Source organism: Equus quagga, chromosome 14, assembly GCF_021613505.1.
Source record: "Equus quagga isolate Etosha38 chromosome 14, UCLA_HA_Equagga_1.0, whole genome shotgun sequence".
Lineage (NCBI taxonomy): Eukaryota > Metazoa > Chordata > Mammalia > Perissodactyla > Equidae > Equus > Equus quagga.
Window position 1 is genome coordinate 56,081,643 of NC_060280.1, and position 26,214 is coordinate 56,107,856.

The 26,214-nt window shown below is 35.9% G+C and overlaps 1 protein-coding gene across 1 annotated transcript in view; it reads right to left on the reverse strand.

Moving 5' to 3' along the window:
• Positions 1 to 26,214, reverse strand: part of GUCY1A2 (guanylate cyclase 1 soluble subunit alpha 2) — a 268,832-nt gene that overhangs the window by 15,666 nt on the left and 226,952 nt on the right. Inside the window, exon 7 of the mRNA XM_046686272.1 lies at positions 4,306 to 4,460. Within this exon, the coding sequence (XP_046542228.1) occupies positions 4,306 to 4,460 (155 nt within the window). The remainder of the gene's footprint in view (positions 1 to 4,305; positions 4,461 to 26,214) is intronic.

A 26,214-nucleotide genomic window follows, 5' to 3' on the forward strand; every position in this document is an offset into this window, starting at 1 on the left:
TAAAGAGTCTTTCTACATTTTTAGTTTGCACGTAGCAAGGAAATACAATTAATTCTGCTCAGGCGAATCATACAATCATTCGTGCCATTTCAAAATTTGCTGAAGCTGTCCTTAATATAAGCAATTATTTCAGTTTCACAGATGAGTAGCACGACGTTAAAAGACAATTGTTTGTAATGTGTGCATTATTTTTACATTTGAATGAGTGAGAACAAAGATGGGTCTAAACATCACATTTATTGGAGAAAAATGAAAACATCAAACATGGAAAATTTAAAACTTATTAAAGATTTCTTTTTGCCCAGAAATGGAACTAGCAATAAAGTGCTCTAGATGAAGAGGAAATAACCCTTGGGCATTACTGCATGCAACAAGGCAACTCACACACTAAGTCGAAAAAAATGAAGACTATCATATTAAAGTTATAGCCTTGATTTCAAAATCTTTATTCCTTACGTCCAAATAAATTTTGAGATAAACAACATCTGATAATTTCAATTCTAGTAACCTATAGGAAACTCAACTATTTATATCATATGAAATGAAAAGTAGTCTAACTTATGTAACGACAGGTAAGTAATGTTCACAGCAACACATTCTGTAATAATTAAAAATTAAAAAAAAAGACCTAAGTGTTCATCAGTAGAGGAATAGATAAATAAAAATTAAAATATGGTGTAGTCATAAACTGGAATCTTATATAGCAATTAAAATGAGGAGCTTGAGCTGTATGTCTCAACATGGATAGATGTTAAAAATGTGAAATTAAAGAAAATTGAGCAAGTTTCATACAGCAAAATATCACTTAAGCAAATTAAAACAAAATAAAATTCTATCGTTTACGGATACTTTTGAAAAAGATTATGTATAAACACACCAAAATTATTAGGGTATTTGTCACAATGAAAGGGAGAAAAATTCCAAAGGAAATGTTTTATTTATTTTTATTAAATAATATCTGAAGCAAATATAATAAAGTATTAAGCCAGTAGTGAGATCATGAGTATTATATTATTCCTTTTAATTTTTAGTACTTCAAAATATTTATAGAAGTGTCTTTTTGAATTCAACTATTTAAATATTTCAGGCAAAATGTATTTGGAATGAATTATTTAGAAAATTATTTCCATTTACCGTAACATCTAAACAATCCACTCTCTCAAAGGATAATCATATAGTCTTACTAAAGATAAACTGAACATAAATCTCTATGAAGATTTCAAGATAACAATATTGGACATTCTACAGGATTTAATTTAGGAAAAATAGCTGGAAATTTCAAGCACTCATGAGCTTCATACTCAATTTTGTTCCACAAATTCCTATTTGTTCTAAAAAAGTGCAATTTTGCCTCCTTGTGAAGAATGTCCCTGAGAAGTCAATCTTAACGTTTCACTTTGACCATCCTGGGAAAAGGGAGGTACATTCTGCACTTATGGTTCCATAAATTACCCGTGCAGTGAGGAATAGAACGATTATTATATATGGCTGAACTGTATAGATTTGAGTGGACAAAACTAACAGAAAGTACTTAGGCACAAACAGATCCAGAATCTGAAAACCTAGTCATACTGGGATCATATACCTAAATTTAATTTTCTAGAAATTTACTAGGAACCAAGGTTTTTACTAGCCCAGGTTAAAATGGATGTCAAAGGTCATCAAGTTCAACCACTGTACTGAAGCGTGGGAAGTCAAGTTGAACAAGCAAATGGTTGGGACTCTGGGGTCTCAGTAATCCGCTGCCCGTCTGTCAAGGAAATGGGGATAAGATTACCTGCTCTCAGTCACTGGATTGCTGCCCCTCCACCCTCTCATCTGTTCTCCTTTCCACAACCTTGATGATCTCTTCAAAGTACAAATCTGGTCAAGTTACTCCACTGCTTAAAACTCTTCAATGTCCTTCATCACTCTTAGGGTTAAGTTGAAATCCCTTAACAGAACTCACCAGCTTTGGCTGGTCTGACTTCAGTTTCTCTCTCCATCCTCATTTTAGCCCACCCCCTTTCTTGTTCTAACCAGGGTTTCTTCACCTCAGCATTAGTCTGTTGTAATTGACTGTCTACTTGGGCATATCTACCATCTAGTCTGTGGAGATCACATTATGCTGTTTATAGTGGTAACATCAGTGCCTATCACAGTGCTTGGATTATAGTAGGTGCTCAACAAACATTTGCTGAAAGAAGGGAAGGAGGGAGGAACAAGGGAAAGAGGGAGAAAAAGGGTTATTTTGAGGAGAGTCTAAATGCAAAAATATTTTTATAAAGTAATAATAGGAATTATATGATTTGGAGTCAATTAGAGAAAGTAGGTTTTAGAATCTATCCACATGGCAGCTCAATATGTCTATCTATGCCTCCACTTGATTTTGGGGGGAGAGGCAGACAATTACAGAACAAAATGTTTCAAAGCTTGCAGAGGTCAAAATGATACAATCCTTCAGACTTTGTTCATCACCAAGGTTCTTTAAAAACTCAATTAATGTGAAAAAAATTACAAAAACTCAGAGACAGCACCCAAATGCACAGACCTTGTGTGGATGGCAGGGTTTGTTTTATTGATCACGTGTCAACAAAGCCAGCTACATCTATGATGCCTAAGCTCAGGGCATGAACTCCTCACAGAGTTGATCCATTCTTTATACAACATTTTTTAAAATGGAGTTTCCACAGCAGATATTAATCTACACTAAGTCACACAAACATGGAACCTAAGTATTAGCACCATGATGGGAAAAATCATAACCATGGTAAATGGATGGAGGTGAGGTGGTTGATCATCAGGAACTTTTCCTCACCCTGGGGTCTAGAGCACAAAGTGTCAGAATCACTGATCTAGAGAAGTTTCCAAAACTCAATTTAATATGAAAATTATTGTCAGATCATCTGTATTTTGCCCAGAATTGTGTTAGGAAAATTGGGAGAAATTTAAAAGAGGCAAAATCCTCTATCAATACCCTAAAAATGATAAGTAGTTCTTAAGCATCTTTCTTTTGATTTTATATTTGTAATTTCAGTCCTCTTTCTTATCTGCTCCTCAGGAATGTAGAAATACTTGTAATTCATTTAAAAGACTTCAACTTCCTTCTACATAGATGTGGTATCAACAGGTTCAGAGTACCACCATTTTGTTTATTATGATAATCAACTTTTGTTATCTATCTACTCAAACTTTCTGCTTCAGGTATTTTTTATAGCTATGTTAATAAAAAAATCAATTGTCACTATTTCCACTTTAAAGTTTTACAAGATGAATTCTAAGTTATCTAAATCTTGGCACTAATTAAATAGCTTGAACCCCAATGCACAGCATAAAGCCAAAGTCTAACACGTAGGAGATATCCATACTGTTTTCTTACTTTAGAGAAGTCCATCTTATCAATGCATTTGTTCATTAATTCAATAAATATTTACAGAGTGCTTATTATGGCTAAACCTTTTTTGTAAATTCTAGGGGTATAATGATGAGCCAAAACAGACATGCTCCTTGCCCATATGGAGCTTAATATCTAGTGGGTGAGACTACAGCTACCAGGCACAAAACAATGATGAATTTAGCTGTCAAAAATGTGTAGAGTTGGGGGGCTGGCCCCGTGGCCGAGCGGCTAAGTTCACGCGCTCCGCTGCAGGCGGCCCAGTGTTTCGTTGGTTCGAATCCTGGGCGCGGACATGGCACTGCTCATCAAACCACGCTGAGGCAGCATCCCACATGCCACAACTAGAAGGACTCACAATGAAGAATATACAACTATGCACCAGGGGCTTTGGGGAGAAAAAGGAAAAAAATAAAATCTTTAAAAAAAAAAATGTGTAGAGCTGTCAAATATGACCTTTAAGATAAATAGAGTTCGAAGTTTCACTCTGTACCCAGTATATATTTAACTTTAGAGAGTATTTATATTCATTATTCAAAAGAATAAAAACAGACAAACAGTCTTTTCTATCTTATTCCTTTGATTTTTATAAACATTGAGTAACATTCTGAAAATACTAGGATTTCTACTGTAATGCAGACCCTTAACATTTGCCTTCCTGTATTTTAAACAGGTATTCCTCAGGACAGAGTCTGTGGGAAAATGACAAACGTGTATTTACCTCTCAGTCAAATCCCATGTTTTCCATGCACTGTCTCAGGGTGCAAATAAAAATTTGTGTCACAATTGCTATCTTTCAGACTGGATGGATCTACTCAGATTAATATTTTAGAGAATGACAGGATTGAGAAAAAGAATAGGGTCTCACAAATGACAGGATATTAGCTCAAGGTAATGCCAAAGACAGGGGGAGGAGGCCAGAGAGCACTTACTGGTAAGTGGTTGGGCTGACATTGATGCGCCGAGGGTGACTTCCTGATTCAAATTTGCTTGCCAGAGTGACATTATTTCCAAACAGGCAATATCGTGGCATTCTCACCCCAACAACTCCAGCCAGCACAGAACCCGAGTGAATGCCTATCCTCATCTAAAAAGAAATAAAAAAGAAAAAGGATATTTTCATTTGGTATGCAACTATTTTTAATGAGAGGTAGTGTTAATTATGTAAACCATTAAACTATGAACTCCTCAAAGACTGGGACTGGGTCTTGGTCATTTTTATGAGCCCAATATGTGGATTGTTATAGTGCCAATGAACATGGTGTTTGGCATCCTTGTGGAATAAATGAATGAATGGATTAATTATAGACAAAAATTATGTTTAATTTGCTACATAAATCTGGTTATAAGTTAAATCAGGTCTCATTTGAATATAATATGCTCTAATACATGGAAAATGTATTATTCTCCCTCCAGTTATCTTCACACAAAATCCTATTTTTCCCTTCATAACATTAAACACAATTATAAGTTAAATATTTATATTTCTGTTTATTTTGCTTAAATGTTGTATTTTCCCATGAGAGAAGGATCTGTATCTATTTCCTTACTGCTGAATATTCAGCACTTAGTACTTTACCTACAGCAAAGCAGGCACTCAATGGTAAGTGATGAATGTTGAATAAATTGCCTAGATTCCCTAATATAGAATCAGAATGGCATTATAGAGAATTCAACCTTTGAGTTAATCAAGTGTCAGCTAAAAATCCTGAAGAGTAAACTAAGCACTGTGTATTTTACTCTGAGAATTGCATAAATATTAGTCTGGTCCATGCATTGAAGGAGCCCTCAGCATAAGGTTGATATACACTTAAATGTGATTACACTAATGAAGTTGTGTCCACATGGTCTACAACAAAATAACTGAAGCTAATGGTGACCAAGTGGGAGATGATATCTTTAGGTCTAGGAGAACGTGGGTAACTCTGGGAGAGAGTAGATCTGCCCCAAGATGCCTACTAGGTAAGCAAAGTGTCACCCCTTTACTACCATGCATGCTGTTGCTGCTACAGTTGTGAGGACAAAAAGTCACTCTGAGACTAATCCTTGTCATAGAACTGGAAACTTCTGTATATATCAACCCATAATAAGATAGGTTAAAACCAATGTGATCCAGCTATAGCTCCTAACAACCTCTTTACTTACTTTTTAAAAACTGATTCTAAAATTTATTTGGAAATTCAATATGTTAGAAAGAGCCAAGTTACATTTGAGGAATAAGAAAAAAAAGTTGGAATCTTCGCCCTACAAGACATCAAGTCTTAGTATAAACACATCCAATTAGTACATAGATATCATAACATTGCTGCCTAGATGGAGAAATAGACTAACAGAATAGATAGCCCAGAAAGAAAGATGACAGATATATAATAGAGTTGGCATTTCAGATTAGGCATTTCCATTAGGATGCTCTAGGTCAACTGTGTCTTCATGTGGAAAAAAAAAAATCCAAGTAGATTAAAGGTATTAATGTAGAAAGCACAATTTTACAAATAATTGTTTTAATTAAGGTAAAGGTCAATCTGCAGTATCAGCAAAACCCTAAAATATAGACACCTAAAAAGTGTAGACTTTTATTACTCTCTCAGTAGCAATTCCCAGGTGAGTGGTCCAGATTGTCAAGCAGCTCTGTTTCCCTCAGTCAGTCAGGGTTCAGGTCTTCCTCCTCATGTCTTGTCACATATTCCTTGTTAAAAAACTTGAAGCTGAATCATGTTCCACCTCATGATGGGCAAGATAGACAAAAGAAGTCCAAGGTAAGGATCATGAAGTTACCATTTAAGACGATCTTCATTCCTGTGTGTAGATCCAGATTTACATCTGGTATCATTTTCATTCTGCCTAAATGACTTCCTTAAACATTTTTTTGTACTCTAGGTCCACTGGTGATGAATTATTTCAGCTTTTGCATGCTTGAAAAAGTGTTTTGCCTCTATATCTGAAAGATATTTTCACTGAGTATAGAATTCTAGATTGACAGGTTTTTCCCCAAGTATTTTAGTGATATTGCACCATTGTCTCCCCTTTGCATTGCTTCCTATGAGAAATCTGCTGTCATTCTTAACTTAATTCCTCCATCTGTAATATATCTTTTTCTCTGGCTGCTTTAAGTTTTTCTATTTATCGCTAGTTTTGAAAAATTTAGTTATGGTTTCCCTTGATGTTGTTTTCTTGATGTTTCTTGTATTTGGGGTATGTTGAATCTTTTGGATCTGTGAGTTTCATAGTTTTCATCAAATCTGGAAAATTTGCAGTCATTATTTCTTCAAATATTTTTTCTCTCTCTCTCAGAGTTTCCAGTTACATGAACATTAGGATGCTTGAAGTATTTCCACAATTCACTGATGATCTATTCATTTAAAATATTTTTATCTCTGTTTATTTTGAATAATTTCTATTACAATGTCTTCAAACGTATTAATGTTTTCTTTTGTAATGTCAAATCTTTTGTTAATCACATATAATGTATTTTTCTTCTCAGACATTGTGATTTTCCTCTCTAGAAGTTCAATTTGAGATTTCTTTTTACCTTTCAGGTATCAAATTAACTTTTGAGCATATGGAATACAATTAAAAAACTCACACTACTCTTGTCTACTAAGTTGAACATCTGTTTCAGTTCTGTATCAAATTTTGATTGATTTTTATCATCATTATGGACCATATTTTTCTGCTTTTCTTCCTGCCTAGTAATTTTTGGTTGGATGTTAGATATCATGAATTTCACTGTGTTGAATCCTGGATATTTTTATATTCTTATAAATATTCTTGAGCTTTGTCTTAGGAAACAGTCGAGTTACTTGGAAACAGTTTTTCTTTTCAAGTCTTACTTTTTATGATCCATTAGGTAGGTCTTAAGCAGTGCTTCATGTAGGGCTAATTATTTTTCTTCCCACTACTGAAGCAAAAACCCTCTGAGTACTGTACCCAATGCCCATGACTTATGAGGTTTTCCAGTCTTCCTGATGGGAACAGGCATTTTTTCTAACTCTTCTGTGAGTGCCAGGAACTTTTCCCTCTCATCCTATCAAGTGTTTCTCCCCACTGGGCTCAGGTAGTTTTCTCACATACAAACAATAGGTATTTTGCAGAACATACAAGAGGCCCCTTGGAAGCTCTCTGATGATCTTTATGCAACCCTCTCCTTGCTGGTACTCTGTCTGTGACCTCTAGCCTCCTTGGTCTTCTCACACTCTCAGCTCCATTTCTTTGACTCTGGGAGTTTCTTGGATGTCTCCTGCTTTGCTCCTCCCTGTACCACAGTCTGGAAGTCTCCCAAGGCAATATGCCAGGAAAACCACATGTTTCATCTTGTTTCTTATCTCTCAGATCACTGTCTTCTATCATGTAGTATTCAGTGTCATGAAAACTGTTCTTTTGTATATTATGTCAAGATTTTTAATTGTTTAAGGCAGGAGTATAAATCTAGGACTTAATATTCCATATTAGCTGACATCAGAAATGAGATATATTGTTTTTAAGAAAGTAAACTATCTGAACATTTTAGGCCTATTTATGATGAGAGATTATCTATTTGGATTTAAAGGTGAGAAAAATGCTGAATGGTAATATCCCTTTTAAATAAGATAAGTGTAAATCACTTTCCTCTAAAATTAGCAAAGCATTTTGTAATATTATCATATTGCTTTGGGTTTCCCTTTGCTTTCAGAAGGCCTATTTATATTAAAGTACCTTGTGCAATACAGGCTTACCTAAAAAATGCCCAGACCTTAGATCCTAAGATTGTCAGTTTGGACCTATGATCACTATAGTGATCTTTTTAAGCAGAAGAAGAGTCGAAGTGAGCATCACGTTGACACGTTTCACTCGTCTTTACTCTGTGCTTTTTTTCCCAAGAAAAAGACTTCACACCTCACACCAGCTACTTAGAAGGTTTACATAGTTCCACCTCTGCCTTCTTTCAAAAGACCTGAGGCTGGTTTTTGTTTGTTTGTTTTTGTAACCAAATGGTCAGAATGAGAATTATTATAACCTGAAAAATGCTGAAGATAAAAACTCTGAAAACCCTGATATTCTTGAGGAGGCAGATGGAGAAATGGTCATTTAAAAAAAACTTTTATCTCTTAGAAGGCCACCTAATCATAGACAAGAATATCCACAAAAAATAGCACAGATTCACTGTCACTGTCACTACCTTATAATGGAACAGGACTCTGAGAATGATTTAAGCTTGGAAGTCAGGAGATACCATTGGGAACTTACAAGCTGAATCATCAGACTCCATTTTCTTTTGAGAACTTTGTGAGATTTCTCAGGAATTGTTGCCTATATAAAGAACTCACTGATTGCCTCATTCAGAATATGCCAAGAGCATCTAGACAAAGTAGCAGTTAGCCAAAATAAAGAGATACATTTAACTGTCAGTGAAGGATTTAGATTCATTTTGGCAAGATTTAACTTTATTCAAATGGATTAACCAAGCAGTAACATTTGCATCCATCTGGCCAATATGCCCCAGCTAAAGAGGACTGCTTTGCACTAAACCAGTGGTTGTCAACTAGGGCCACTTGCACCCCTCAGTGGACATTTGGGAATGTCTTGAGACGTCTTTATTTCCACAACTTGGATGAGGAGTTGCTACTGACATCTACCCAGTAGTGCTAGAGATTATCAGGACAGCTTCCCAACAATACAGAATTTTCCAGTCCAAAATATCAATAGTGCCGAGGTTGAGAAAACCTGCACTGAATAAACCTCTGGCAACCTATAAATACTTAGTAGACGAATGTATACAATATAATAATAAATGTTTTAATCAGATCAAAGCTTTGATGAATAACACTAGACTTTGCTTCTAAGAGAAAGTTCATGAAAAAAATAGTGTTCGTCCTACAAAAAACGGCAAGTGTCAGAGAGGATGTGGAGAGAAGGGAACTCTCATACACTGGTAGTGGGAATGGAAACTGGTGCAGCCAATATGGAAAACAGTATGGAGATTTCTCAAAATATTAAAAATAGAAATACCAGGGGCCCGGCCCCATGGCTGAGTGGTTAAGTTCATGCGCTCCGCTTTGGCAGCCCAGGGTTTCACCGGTTCGGATTCTGGGCGCAGACATGGCACCACTCATCAGGCCATGCTGAGGTGGTGTCCCACATACCACAACTAGAAGGACCCACAACTAACATATGGAACTATGTACTGGGGGGAATTTGGGGAGAAGAAGTAGGAAAAAAAAGATTGGCAACAGTTGTTAGCTCAGGTGCCAATCTTTAAAAAAAAAAAAGAAAAAGTAAAACCACATGATCCAGCTATCCCATTACTGGGTATTTATCCAAAGAACTTGAAATCAATGATCTAAAGAGACTTATGCTCCCCTAGGTTCATTGCAGCATTATTCACAATAGCCAAGACATGGAAGCAATCCAAGTGCCCTTCTACAGATGAATGGATAAAGAAGATGTGGTATATATACACAATGGGATGCCACTCAGCCATAAAAAAAAAAAAGACAAAATCATCCATTTGCAACAACATGGATGGACCTTGAGGAAATGATGTTAAGCAAAATAAGCCAAAGAAAGAAAGACAAATACTATATGATTTCACTTAAATGTGGAAGATAACAAATACATGGATAAAGATAACAGATTAGTGGTTACTAGAGGGGAAGATGGGTGGGCAAAAGGGCTAAAGGGACACATATGTACAGTGACAGTCAAAAATTAGACTATTGGTCGTGAGCACAATGAAATCTATTCAGAAATTGATAAATAATAATGTACACCCCAAATTACACAACATTATAAACCATTGTGATCCCAAGAAAATTACTGGAAAAACATACTGTTTGTCCTAGGGATTTATTGAAAAACACAATAACTTTAGGATCTATCCTGAGGTTAGGATATCTATTACCAAATCTCCTATGTCTATATGAAATGTATGAAATAACGCAAAATCTGGGACACATCAAAAGTCCCCAATTATCAAAGGATTTAGTGATTCTCATAATACTCTACTGATTATTTATTAGCCAAGGCACATAAACAACTGCATTTATACAACAGTCCTCCCACAACTCTTAAAAATAAGAGGCTTATATAGTTTGACCTCAACTAGCCAAAACTCTCTTTGGTTTAGTAAGGAAGGAATGGTAGGGCTGGTAGGGCAGTATAGATCCATGAGTCCAGTTCCCTCATTTTACATGTAAACTGATGTCCACAGCAGCATAATGAAAACTACAATTAGTGTTAGGGCCAATTCCAGGCCTTAGGTCACCTGGCTCTGGGTTCTGTGCACTATAAAAAGTGCCCAAGTTGAAATGATGCCATGGGCTGTTCCTACAAGGCCCATCAGACCAAGTCAGACAATAAAAAAAAAATCTGACTTAGTCTCGTTTGCCTACTCTATATTCACTTTCCAGTTGAAATGCAGAAAAAATGTTATACATTAATTAAATTCAACATCAGAAAACTTCCACGCCTCTTCCGTCTTCCTGTTCATGCTTCTCCACACTAAATCTTTCCATCTGGTCAACGCACTACTCCCCCGAAAATGCCTAGCATATCCACACTTCTGAGCTTTTACTCATGTTGGCTGCCTCACCTGAAATACCATCCAGACTCTGTACTACATGCTCAGGGTATAAAGGGCACCAAAAGATGTATGTTCCCTGCCTTCCTGGAGTTTTCATTTGATGTAAAAGATAGAGTAGCTAGTAGAAATTATGATAAATGCTAAAAAGTTAAAATGTAAAAGAGGGCAGAATACAGGCAACAGGGTGTGGGGCTGACCAAGTCTGGGAGATTCATGAAATCTCCCTTGAAAAAGTACCCTTTGAGCTCAGTGCTTAAGGAGGAATGGCTTTGGCTAGGTGGGGAGGAGGGGCACGGCTGTAGTTGGAGAGGTGGGAGGGGAGCATCCAGGTAGAGTAGAAATAATATGCAAAGATCCTAAAGACTAAACAGCTTTGGTATATTTGAGTACTGAAGGAAAGCAAGTCAAGCAAACTGTGGCTTAAAGAAAAAGGAGGAGAGAGGCAGGACATGAGGCGAAAGGAGTATGCCCATCAGATCATACAGAATAAGGTTTCTCAATCTAGCCACTATTGACATTTTGGGTCAGATAATCCCTTTTTTGGGGGAACTGCATTGTGTATTGTAGGATGTTTAGTGTCCCTGGCCTCTGTCTACTAAACGCCATTTGTAGATTGAAAGCAGAAATTCTGTTTTGGTAGTTTTGTTGCATAGACCAAAAGGTACAAACTTTATATGCAATCCTGGCTCTACCATCTTTTGAATGATAGTAGGCATTCTCTAGCCAATATCACTATGATTTTCTTCAGGCAATTCACTTCTATTCTCAGCCCTGCTGGTTTTGTGTGAGTGATTCCACTTCCAGGTCCAGGAACAGACCCAAACTGGCAAGGGTGTGCCAGTCTCCTCTAAGTGTTAAAAATTAATTTAAGAAAGGAAAGTGATCTAATGTAAGCCAACAAGAGAGTGGATCTCAGAAATTATGTGAGAGCTACAAAAAGAGACCCTCTTTTTCCCCAAGATGGTGTGGTATAGGTTTGTGAACAGTGTATGGTGTTCCAGTCAACTACTGGAGCCATTTTGATGCCATGATGGGGGGAGTTGAAGCTGCAGGGAACCACCTTGTGGAGCCTGAGGATAAAGCCAACTCTGTAGGCAAGCCAAAGAGAACAAAAGAGAAGCCAAGTTCATAGGAACATCAGTTTTGCAGTTCTCTCTAGCCTCATGTGCAGCCTGCCCTACCTCTAGGCTTTTCAGTTATTCAAGTCAATGTATTCCTTTAATTATTTATGGCATCTTGTTTATTCTGTCACCTGCAAAAGAAAGGTTCATCTTTCTTTTCACCAGATATATGAATTTAGTCATGTTAACTAACCTCTCTGAAGTTATTTGTAAGGTAATAATTATAATACCTTCTTGGTGGGGCTGTTAGCAGAATCAAGTGGGATAAATCATAGATGCATAGTAGGCACACAAAAGAATACTAGTTCCCTTCCTACACCACTTGGTAGCCATTGCATCACTTATGGTGTCAAGGACAATGCCACACATCCATTTATAATTCAGCACATAATTTACTAATTCTAGAATGTCTAAGTCAAACTGAAACTATGATTAACATTACGAGTTAGCAAGTTAAAAAAAAATACCAATTTGTGTTGAAATAGTCTTATTTGAGCAAGACAAAATATCCAAATTAAAATAGAAAGTCTATAGAATAAAAAGAAGGAAGACTTCTAGTAGAAAAAGTCAGTTAGTGGTTTACTCATGTTTGCATTTAGGTACTGTTCTTAGATACATATGATTAAGATTTTAAGCATTGAAAAATCTTTAATTAACTGTTTTAACATTAAGGAGATTAAAATCATTATTCACACAGCTAGGCAAGACTGAGGAAAACAAGTACTTCATCCTTTTACTGGTGTTGGTTAACATGTATTCCAAAGTTTTATCATAAATATTCCTTTCACGATAAAATGAGATAAACAAAATTTATTTTCAGACTTTTTCTGTCATTCTTTTATTAATAACCAATATTTCCCTGACAAGAAATAATCAGTTAATGTTTTAAATTCTGATTTCAAAAGCTCAAGATTCTCAGGAAGAATACAATCAACTCACAGAATCTATGTAGCTTTTACAATTTCTCTTTGTTTCCCCAATGTGCAAGAAAACAGAAATAATTTCTGTGGCTATGCAGCATTTTTCCTTTTATCAGGGGACTCAGCCTCCAGTCTTATGGTGTCAAAATGGCACATTCTTAAGTAATATGCTTGCAGAAGTAGCACTTCGGGCAAAACACCTTCCAGTGTTTATTTTGAACATTACAGAAGTACCATTCATAGATAAATTTCACTCTATATAAAACATTTGACAAAAAAATGGTTCTCATCATTGGTATGGTAACATATAATTTCAGACACAATAAGAAATATAGCAACTTTTATAAAATAAAACACGGTGAAATTTTAAACGATTGGTACTTTGAAGCAGGTGAAAATGAGTTTGCAGTCTTGCTTTCGTTTTTTTGATGGGGAAAGATAGAACTCTACAAAAGATGATTGGCAGGACATGCCTGGAATCTTATGGTGCACAGCACTGAAGACAATATCAGAGACTGCTAAGGAGGTACAGCAATATGGCTCAACTTCACCACTACTTCTTACAGGGCTCTAATTAATGTGTATGTGATTATTTAAATGCATTTGATACCTAATATTAGAATTAAATTTGACCCAACTAGTAGAAGTGTTCTTATGAAGGCCTATAAACTAAATCTGAAATTTACCTTTGTGCAGAAAAAAATGCTTTAAGAATTGTTTTTCAAAGTAATAAATTGATTTAAATCAATTAGGATACTTAAGTTAAATATATATGTATTTAGAAATAACCAGCATATAATTTAGCAATTGAAAAACCTATCATTTTTTGCTAGAAATATGGACAGTTGGTATACCATTTAACAACATAGTGCTATACTTTAAACACATATGGAACTTCTTCATATAATAAAGAGTAACAGAAGAATTAAAAGATGATTAAGTTATTTAAGGAATTTAAGAACGTGATTGATACTATTTTCTATCAGCATTTGATTTTCATTCTGATATGTAGAAAAGAAGTAGAAACGCTTTTCCGACATCCAATCTTTGGCTATCTAACCAATGATCCTAAAGAAATACTTATTCTACTAATTACATCTATAACATCAATCAAATCATTCTGTGATATCTCACTTAATGTATTAAATACATCTCTATTGTTTAATTGCACAGCTTGAAATCTACTTCTTACTAATATCATAAAGTCTTTCCTTGTTAATGGCTTCATTTTTAACAGACAAAGTCTGCTAATTGCTAAAGCTTCTTAGAAGTTTCTATTTTGAGACTACCACTAGAAAATATTGCTACCAACTCAGTAATTCTGTTAACTGATGGAAATAATTTCCTATCAAAATGCAGATCTTAACAACAGATAATCTGGAACAAATTTCTAGTACAAAAGAAATTTTACAATATTGTGGATTCAAAAAATAACAGAAAAATCTTAAATATGTAGAAATGGAATCCTTTGAAAAGGGATAAATGGATTTAGGAAAGAATTCTAATAGTATGAAGTCTGTATTTATCAATTTATGAATTGATTCATCTAAACTATCAAAATTTATTTATTTATTTGAATCTTATTCTCAAGCGCAAGGACCAAAGCCAACCAACAGAACAACTTCCCTTTCAACAAAAGTATCTCTAAATTTCAGTCCTTTTAATAGCAACCTAGGAGATTCATAGTTTCAAAGAATAGAAAATAACCTCCAGTCTTTCATCTCTCAAAGGAAATGTAAACTGCAAAATGTGGGGACTCGTTTGTCTTTCACCCATCCTTTCCCTTTTTTCCCTTCCTATCCTTTCCTTTCACATCCCTTTCTCTCCTCTGAAGGTTATTGCATAGCAATTCAGTCTCAAACACTTGCTAGGCATTGTGGATGATACAAAGGAGAGAAAGGCTTTATTCTCTTCAAGGATCTTGAAATCTTACACCGTTAAAGAAAGACAGAGATCTTATTCCTTAAGAAAAAATATACACGTGATCAATTCAGATTGCCTCCAAAATTTTAGACATTAAAATTACTATTTTATAAAAATAAAACTTGCAAATATATGATTTTCCATTTACAGACTACTTAAAAAAAGAAAACTACCTCTATGAGAAAACGGCATATATTATAATGATGTCCATGCTTACTGTTGATAACTGAATTTCTTTAGGGAAAATTTAGTTCATTTGATGTCTCGAAAATTCTATATTTCAGACAGAAAACAATGCATTTGATACATATGTAAGCAAAAAAAGACAAAGAATTTAAAAATGAGTTTTATTTTAAACATTAATAATTATTATGCTCTTTTGTAAGTCATACCTTTCTTCATTTATATTTTAAGAATATCGTAGACAAGTTTACCCTCCAGAATAAAAGTGCAGTAACAAAATTAGACTCTGGAATTACAATGTAGAACTCTAGGCTACACATTAGAATCAACTAGGGAGTTTTAAAATTGCTGTTTTAGATCCCACTTCCAGAGATTTTTGATTTAACGAATCTGGAATGAGGTGGGCATTGGGACTTTTGAGCCTCTCTGGAGTTTCTAATGTGCCTCCAACATTGAGAACCACAACTGTAGGACATCATTTAAGTTTCACAGATATATTTACAAATTATAGATACTGCAGGAGTCAAGTAGTTTACATAGTTCTACTCTTTCCCAGCAAATGGTTTTAGCCAGTATTGCTTAAATTCCTTTACATGCATGCAAACATATATACTACCTTTCAATTTCGAGAAGGAAACACAATATTCCTTTCTGCTCCCAGGAGATACGATATTCCTGTATATCTCTTGAAGACATTTTTTTTTGCTAAGGAAGATTTACCTTCAGCTAACATCTGTTGTCAATCTTCCTCATTTTTTGCTGAGGAAGATTGACCCTGAGTTAACACTTTCTGTCAGTCTCCCTCTATTTTGTATGTGAGCTTCTGCCAAAACACGGCCACTGATAGATGAGTGGTGTAGGTCCATGCCCAGGAACCAAACCCAGGCCACCAAAGTGGAGCATACTGAACTTAACCACTAGGCCACTGGGGCTGGCTCTTGAAGACTTTTAAAAACAATAAAAAAAGAATATTTAATTAAAGTATTAGCAAATAGGGTAGAATTGTAAGTACTCCTCAGACTTAATACATTTCAGTTGTTGGAGACAGAAGTTTCCCTGAGATTTCATAACATCTGTTTTTGGGTGGGTAGCAATCTAGGGTCATCTATAGCATTTAATATAGTCTCTCATGCCTAGGCAATGGGACGGCAAAGAAAAACTTCTTCATCTTGGACTGTTGGTCATTAGAGGAGCCCTAGCAACAACATGGAGGCTGGGATGGAAGGCATCTTAGGCTTATGGATGCTGAAAGGGGTGTTCTCTCTTTGGAAGTTGTCATGGGCTTCAGAGTCTGACCTTTCACTTATTTGCTGTATGGTCCTGGGCAAATTACTTCTCTAATACTCATCATCTATAATAATAATGTGTACCAGCTTGGGCTGTACATAATAAGCATTCACTCATATCCAATATGAAACATTATGATTATTAACTTATACCAGGAAAATAATGGTCAATTTTATTTATCTTCTCATAGTGTAAGGACTGGGAAATTTTCTGATTCACACAACTTATTCCACAGATGTGGGAACTGAAGCACAAAGGGTAAATGGCCTGCTGAACCATACAATCAGTAAGGATAAGAGTCCAAATGGAAACAATTCTTATGGCTTCTACTGAACTGGTCCTTCTATCAGAACATCTTGGCAGTTTTCTTTGTTAATCTTCTTTTTTTCCATTATTAAAGATGAAAACTGAATACTGATAAATTATGTTTGTACAAACCTCCATAAAATCTGTTTCAATAGTTACATAGCATTATCAAAGAAACAGAACAAGGGAAAGCGTTTTTTGAAAATTTTTTTTAAAGATTTCAAAAAATAACAGAAAGCTACAATAAAATTCAAATATACAAAACATCAAATGTAAATCAAACTGTCAAAACCAAGCCCAAGGAGACATGACTACTAAATGTAATATGGTATCTTAGATGGATGGGATCTTGGAACAGAAAAGGATATTAGAGAAAAACTGAGGAAATCTGAATGAAGTATAGACTTTAGTTAATAATAATGTATCCATATCAGTTCCTTAATTATAACAATAGTATCATACCACTGTTTGGGGAAAACTGGATGTGGGATATTTGGACATTCTTTGTACTATCTTTGCAATTCTGAAAAATCTAAAACTGTTATAAAATAAAAAGTTTATTTAAAAATGTAAATCATATGTTCCTCCACCAATAAAGAGACAATTTTACAAATGATTCTTATCTTTAGAAATGTTTCTTGTTTTTAAATCTAGACAGTAACAGCTAACTCAAGGGATTGTGATGTAGAATAAAAGAATTGAACGTGACAACAGAAAAAAATATAATAATTTACAAAACTTAGAAAAAATTGAACTAATTGACCAACCAACCAAATGGCAATAACAACCCTAAATCCTTTGATACATACCCTAATCCTGTATAGTACTGTATAGTACTGTTGTTACCAACATTTATTCCATTTGGGCATTAGATGGCACTCATGCTCATTTTACTCAGTAGGTTGGCTCCTTAGTATCAGCAATAGATCTCAACCGGACACGGGTCTGGAAGATCTTGCCCAATATTAATTTTAGGGGTAAATTGTGAAAACAAAGTTAACCCCGTAATAAGGTTTAAATAAACCCTGGGTTGGGTGGCAAAATTCAAACAATGAACAAAACTGGAAATTAAGAAATCATTAAGCAGGATTCATAAATCCCAAGGGGTCCAATGATAGACTTCAAAGCATCCACAGATCCTTTGAAGTTGTGCGTGTATGTTGCATCCATAGTGCTTATCAGCTTTCCAAAGGAGTCCATGGATTCTACAATATTTGAGAACGATTACTTTAATATCCCTTTCAGTTTCAAATCATTTCTACATCTTCAACATCTACCGCTGAATTTTACATTCAGTACACAATATTGAAAAGTTTGTTGAAGGAATAAGTGAACTGAAGAGAAGAATGAATGAAAGGAAATTCTATGCTGGATACAAATGCCACTCTTTCCTTCCTTTAAATACTTGCAGCACTGTATTTTTACCACTCAAGTCATTGGATACTCATTCATCTTTGCATCCCTCATCAATATTTGCAAACTAAGAATGAAAAGCACCTTTAAAAGAGGTGAATAAATGGTTTTATACCCAATCCTGCCTCTGTTTGTCACATTAGTCCAATAAGTGATAAAGTAACATCATCCTAGACCTTATAAAATTTTATCTTTGGATCCTCCCAAATGTGGCTAAAAATTAGAAGAAACTAGTTAATGGCTGCAAAAAAGAAAATAAAAAGCTTAGTAACTGGGGCTAAAATCACTACTCAAAACTGAAAATTGTGCTTCTAGTGCTGCTTCAGTCCAGCTGTGACATTTTTATTTTGATTGTATTCTCTAGTACAAAATAAAAGAAGCATAGATTCTCATGAATCAATGAGTCCATGGACTACAATAAGTCATCTGTAGGGCTCTGCTTTTAACCTGGGCTTTGAGAAAAAGCTCTGATGTTTGAAATGAAAGGCTTTGCAGTATTTATTTGTAATTAGCATGCCATTGATTGCATCCAAGCAAATGAAAGAAAAGAGTAGGAAACTTTCCTCATCAAAAAGGGAACTTGGTAAATGAAGGACCTACACAAAATAGTCATCTAAGTGAATTTTATTTTTATGACTTTAAAGGTAGTCGGTGACAGATATTCGCATGTTTAATCAAGTGCCCGAATCCCCAGTGACTATCTAAATGACAGCAGTCGGGGGCTGGCCCCGTGGCCGAGTGGTTAAGTTCGCGCGCTCCGCTGCAGGCGGCCCAGAGTTTCGTTGGTTCGAATCCTGGGCACGGACATGGCACTGCTCATCAAACCACGCTGAGGCAGCGTCCCATATGCCACAACTAGAAGGACCCACAACGAAGAATATACAACTATGTACCGGGGGGATTTGGGGAGAAAAAGGAAAAAATAAAATCTTAAAAAAAAAAAAAAATGACAGCAGTGGACTGCAGCCCATTGCATCAGATCGTTTCCACCTGCCTTTTATATAGCTATGCATGGAGTGTGGAGTACTTTCAGGGGGAAAAGCCGAACAAAAGCAAATCTTACCTAGTCTGATTCTCATTTTTTCAATAGGTAGGCAGGGACAGACCATTGGTTTCCAGCATTATAAGGCCTTTTGATGTGATTCTGAAAGCCATGAGGCTCCATCATGTCTATCTTGCTTATTGTGATAACTCTGCATCTTTTCACAGTGCCTGGCATGTAAACAGGTGATTGATAAATATGTATGTATTAGGTAAACAAGCAAAACCTAAGTAGTGCATTGGCAGATTATATTTCTGATTTACAATACTAATGTGGGCTACAGGATGGAAAATGACTTTAGATTTATGGCTGAGCAAGAAAGACTAAAGGCTAAAAGAGTTCTTAGTGAAATTTGAGTGGTAATGTTGATGGAAAGGAGGAGACTTATTAGAGAGTTTTGTAGGTGGCCAATTGACCAGACTTGGTGACTGACTGGATGTAAAGAATAAAAGAAAGAAAGTTATAAAGGAAAATGCCCTAGGTTAGTGTGTTGGGTGTCATGGATTGACAAAAGGGCTACAGGAGAAAGAATAAGTTCCTTCGGGTGGGATGAGATGGTGGGAGATTGCGAGTTAATTATTATTTTTGGTGAGGAAGATTGGCCTTGAGCTAACATCTGTGCCAATCTTCCTCCATTTTTTCATATGTGGGACACCACCACAGCAAGGCTTGATGAGCAGTGTGTAGGTCTGTGTCCAGGATCTGAACCTGTGAACCCCAGGTCACTGAAATGGAGAGTGCGAACTTAACCGCTCTGCCATGGGGCCTGGCCCCTTGTGAGTTAATTTTCAATGAGAGTTAAATGTGAGTAAAATTTGAATTGGGAGATATCAGCTTTGAAATGGTTCTTGAAGTCTTGGCTGTGGCAGACTTACTAGAGTGTGCAACATGGGGAAAAAAAGAGAGCTGGGTGAATAATTTTGAAGAACATGAATATTTGAAAGAATCACAATCAAAGTAAAACCAAGGATTGGAAGCCAGGTCAAGAGTCTGAAATTTTAGAGCAGAGAGTAAGGGGTTACAAGTCAGAGTAAAATGGAGGGACAAAATCAGGAAGTGTGAGATGCACGAGAAGTCAAGTGATAAAGTTTGAGGCCATGGGAAAAAGGAGACCTTGATAGTAAAGCAAATCTGCTCAGACAAGAGTCAGCCTGAGGTCTGAAGAAAGAAGAAAATGGTTAAGAAGGACATCCATGTTGTAGGGAGCAGAGTTAGGGGCCCATCCTGACAATGGGAGACCAAATTCAATAGCTGTCCTGAGAGAGGCAGCCCATCGTGAGAGCTGCCCTGCTCAGAGTCCCCTGAACCAGGCTCATCAAATCTGACAAACAATCCAGCCACTGGCCTTTTTCCACATCTGCAAGATGAGAACATGCAATGGATGACGTGACCTTCTCAGTTAGACGACCTTAGTCTCTTGATCTTGGAAGAAAACCACAGACACTCTTAATTTCTTAAGCCTCTGAAGAATTTTCAATCTACTAAACACAGCACTAAGGTCACATTTTTGAATTGTTCCTTTGCCCCAGTCATTTTAAAAGAATTCAACAAGAAGAAAAAAATCCTAACACTTATGGAAAAAAATATCACGGATTTCTTAAAAATATAAAGAAAAACAATTTATATTCAGAAATTAGACTTTGTACACTGAAATCACTTAGGAAGTGTCCTGCCGATTGTACCTCCTAAATCTCTCTCTAATTGGCCTCTCTTCCATTCCCACTGTTCCTAACTTAGCTGGGGCTTTCATTCTCTTACCTGGACTATCACACTAATCTCCTAACTTGTCTGCCTGTATCTAGCCTAGTTAACTCTTCAATCTTCCAATACAAAGCTCCCAGATGGTACTTTCCAAAACATCCTAAGACAGTCATCCGAATAGGTTTCTCCCCAATTAGAATCTCTCACTGGCTCCTAACTTCCCACTGAATAATATACAGATCCCTTTGCAAAGAATTCTTTTTTTTGTTTTGTTTTTTGGTGAGGAAGATTGGCCCTGAGATAACATCTGTTGCCAATCTTCCTCTTATTGCTTGAGAAAGATTGGCCCTGAGCTAACATCTGTTGCCAATCTTCCTCTTTTTGCTTGAGAAAGAGTCGCCCTGGGCTAACATCTGTTCCCAATCTTCCTCTTTTTGCTTGAGGAAGATTGTCGGTGTGCTAACATCTGTGCCAATCTTCCTCTATTTTATTTGGGATGTCACCACAGCATGGCCTGATGAGCAGTGCTAGGTCTGCACCGGGGATCCGAACCTGCAAACCCTGGAGCCACCCAAGCAGAGTGCGCGAACTTAACCACTACACCACGGGGCCGGCCCCTGGAATTCATAATTCTTAATGACCTGGCTCCTTGAGAATGGCCCGTTTCATCTGACACTCCTCTTGCCTTTATAATTTTTGTTCTTAAAACACTATGTGCCTTGTAGCCTTCTAAATTAACTGAATAATTTCACACTTCTGGGCTTTTGTACATGCTATTTCTTCTGCCTGTATTGTCCTCTCTACCTTAATTACCTGGCAAATTCCTACTCAATCTATTAATCTCCAACATTCGCTTTAAGTTCCCTCTTAATAAAGACTTCCCTGCCTTCCTGCCCTCCCTGCTCCCACCCTTCACCAGCCACAGTTTATCACCCCACCATCCCTGCTATCTTGGTTTCTTGCACATTCCTCTTTTTAGCATGTATGAATAATAGTAGACTCTTGAAATTCTACTGAAGAGATGAAGAGGACATCTCTTTGGAAATCGAAATAAATCTTTGGGGATCCCTAAATTCACAATGCGACAGCATCAAATAATTTCTCCCCAAAATATTTATGTAAGGATGGGACAGAACACAAGCCATGTGGGCATGCATATGGTGAACACTAATCTAAGCTCACTGACTAGCTCCCTGTCCAAGCCTTGCAGCTTGGGTGATTTAAAGACATGTCTAGGAGGAAATATTATTTACTATGTATAACTACTTTGGGCTCATTTGTGAATAGTTGAATCTGAGAATGTAAATTTTATAAATACCAAGGATCAATATTGTGACACTTACTTGTTTATACATTTGCCACTCCATCTAAATCTACATTCCGTGAGAGAAGCAACTATGTCTATCTACCTTTGTGTGAGAAACAGTAGATGTTCAAGAAATGTTAAGTGAATAAATGAACCAGATATCTGAAATTCAATTGCAATGTTTAAATGATCACAAAATGCTGATTCCCTTCCTCTTTGCTTTTGAGAAGAATGACATTGCGACATCTTTCTACTTATAAAAGTATGATTGCTAGCGAAAAAAGATTTACTTCATTCAGTATTGATTTATTTCACTTATTTATTCATTCACACACCAAATAATTGTTGAGTTCCTAATATGTGCTACACATTGTTCTATATGTTGAGGATATACAAATAAATATAATAGATGAGGTTTCTGCTTTTATGGTGTTTACACTCTAATGGAAACACACAAATAAATAAAAATCCCATACCACCACAAATTCATATTTTTTAAAAAGTCTCTTTGTTCTTTTTAAAATCTGGCAAGGAGTTAGATATGGGGTCTGAAATTAGGGAGGGAGAAGTGGTGGGCCCTGCTCTTTGTTGCTGCCACTAGACAATACAAACTCTGAGCTTTGCAATTTCAGATTTCGAAGATTTTTCAGATCCTTGCAGTGTTCCTGACCTGTTTGTATAAAAAGTATCACCAACTGAATGACCAAAATAATTTTTCATTTCTGCGGGCTGGTTGCATGACTTTGCAAATGAGCCAATTTGCCAGGAAACTAAGAGGTATATTTTAAAAGGTCTCGCTTTTGTCGTAGGGACAATGTCTTAGCTGAGAAAAGTAAAGGGAAAAAATATAAAGCCATTTAGTGGAAACTGCTCTTTGGAAGTTCAATAAATTTTAATTAGAGACCCTTTTCTGCAATGACAAAGTCAGCCTATTATTGTAAAATCGGCAGGGAAAAAATGGCTCCTTCAATGACAAAATAGCCCTTTTTGTAAATTTAGAAGATGTCCTACCTGCCAGAGTCGTCACAATTAATTATGGCAGATTAGCAAAATCGAAATAATCGTGATAGTTTCTCACAACTATTTTTCCTTTGGAATAATTTCTCCTCATTTTCTCCTTTGGAATAATTTCTCCTCTACATGTCCTTCAAGATCCAGCTTGGGGAACCCATCTTTTGAGTACTTTTTTTGAACCCTTCTCTCAAGATATCCAATCCTTCCTTCTTCAGTTACCACTGCACTCTGTACATACTTCAACTAGTTCAGTGATCATATTGTACATTAACTGTTTTTTATAAACCTGGCTTCCTATTCTAGACTGTAATCTTGTGTCCGTGTATATCTGTATTCCCCCCAAATTATCTTTCTGTAATCAATGCAATGGATGAACAACTATAGTCTATCTTCTATATGGGCATAACCAAGCACATTATTCTAAAGTGATTAAAAAAAAAAGTCACTCCTTAAATGTCTAAACAACTTTCTTTAAATACAATGGTATATTTTATATTCACACTCTTCAATTTTACGTAGATGAGGTTAACTTCATAAGACATTTATCCACCTTCATTGGACCTTGTTCACTATGACAAAATGAATATTCAATTAATCTTTAACCTATTATAAGACATTTAAATATCAAATACTATAATTGCCTTTCCATATTGTCAACAAAATATTTAGGCAGAGATGGTGGTGATGATGATGTAACATTTACCTGAAGAAAAATAAAAAATATGTTATCCCTAACAGTGAAATGTTTAATGGGATTAGACTTAGTGAAAAATCAATATTGGGAACAGGAAATTCTTCAAGCTCTGTCTTTAGGATGGATAATTTGTTTTACTACAGAAAGTAAGAAATGAGAGAAAATTGACTTGTTTGTGAACAAGGCAAATGTATACAGAAATAACTTCTTAACCAAAGCTAAGTGATAAGGAAGCCCAAGATAGGATAAAATAGTAGAAACAAGGCTGAAAGAAAATATAGACTGGATTTTATAAAAACAATATTCTTACTTTGCCTCTCTAATTCATCTGCTACAAAATCATGTGTAGAAGTTTAGTCCCTGAAAGATAACATAGGAATAGAAAATTCAGATTTGGAATAATCACAGACAATTAAATCTGAGATTACTTGTTATGCTTTCTTTTAACACTGTAATGTTTTCTGAAATACTTATTTACCATCAAAGTAAGTTATAGGCTTCCAAACATATTTCTGATCAAGTTTGCCAAAAGGACTTATTTTCTAAATAAATCCTTTTTAAACTCTGGTTGCAAACTTTCAGTGAGTTGTAAGGTTAAGTCTTGTTTTATTAATCTTTTGTTTCAATTATATGTACCTTACATACACACATAAACATATATGTGTGCTCTGGATCAGGGTGTAAAATGTATTTATTATGAGTTGTAGTCAAAAAATTTGAAAGCCATAATTTTAAGGAACATGAACAAGTCAACTATGTTTAATGGAAATGTGTAAATTCCCTCAGGCAAGATTAATTCCAGGTGTAAACAAACTAAATGAAAGCTTATAATATGTTGATAGAGGGCTATAAGAAACAGTTCTTCAAGAAGTTACCTCCTCAAACACTGGTCAAGGCACCATTCTCTTTCCAACATCCGTTAAAGTCTCACCATTAGTACTTTTCCTCCCTAGTTTTATTGATATAATTGACATATAACATTGCGTAAGTTTTAAGTGTAGAATGTATTGATTAATACATTTATAAATTGCAAAATGATTACCAGCATAGTATTAGCTATCACCTCCATCCCCTCACATTGTCATCATTTGTTCTTTTGTGGTAAGAACATTTAAGATCTATTCTCCTAGCAACATTCAAGTGTATGATATATTACTATCAGTTATAATCCCCGTGCTGTATAGTAGATCCCCAAACCTGTTAATCTTACAGCTGGAAGTTTGTACCCTTTGAGCAATATCTCCCTGTTTCCATTAGTACTTCTTTAAGACTAAAGAATGTCTACTTCAAGACCCTTTTTAGAGTAATGACTTTTATTAAAATGAGATAAATTTTTAAGTCTAGTTCATGTATTAGCTATTTAGCAGACTGAAGCCACAGAAAGACTGGCTCTGAGGTACAGAGCATACCGCCCATGTCTTCCTAATGAGACAGCCAGCTGAGTGGTGGGGGACTAGCAAGGGCCCCTAATTGGGAAAGGAGGAGTTGCTGGGGCAGATAAGCTGGTCCTCAACAGCCAGAAGGAAAGAATGAGGATGCTGGGCCAGGAGACAGAAGCACTTTGGCAATGGGATGTCCAAGCTTGAATACCAGAGGAAATCTCCTCTTAGAAATATCATCCGTCCTCTCCCAAGAGTGCATTTACCACCTCCTCCCAGAGGAGAGTTCCTCTAACTCCTGGATACTGACATATTTGGTCACATGTAGACTTTAGACTCTAACTGGTCAGGCATAGTGTATGACTGCGAGTGTGAATAGCTAACAATATATTAATCTCCCTCCACCCTATCTCCTCTAGACAAACAAATCTGAGTTCCTTTTTATCTGTAAGACAAGAAAAAAGATGAAGGACCATTAATAGTAACTACCATTGTACAGTACTTTTCAAATGTGCTTTTAAACTAATCATCTTCTGAAGAACACAAAGCAAGCATATTATTATCCCCAGAGAAAACTCAGAGGTGATATGAACCTCACAAGTTCACAAACCCTGCAATTATTGAAGCAAGAACCAAAACCTGAGTCTTCCCACTCCAAATCCTTTGTCCTCTGATTACACTGACCTGCTTTTCTATTTAAGAGAGAACAAAAGGAGCCAAAATCAAAGATACACATACTTTTACCCCACGGCTTTGCCCTTGGCCTGCCATGGCCTCAGGACATACTAAGAATATCCCGTAAACCTGAGGATATTATTCTGGAGTTCATTTGTTTATTTATTCTCTTTCACAATAGTTTGAAAAAATACTGTATTTCATAGAATTTAAGACCCTATAAATTATAAGACGCATGATTATTTTATGTATCACTAAGAAAGGAAAAAAATAAGCAAGTAAAAACCACAACATAATGCTTTCATACATCTCAGAATTT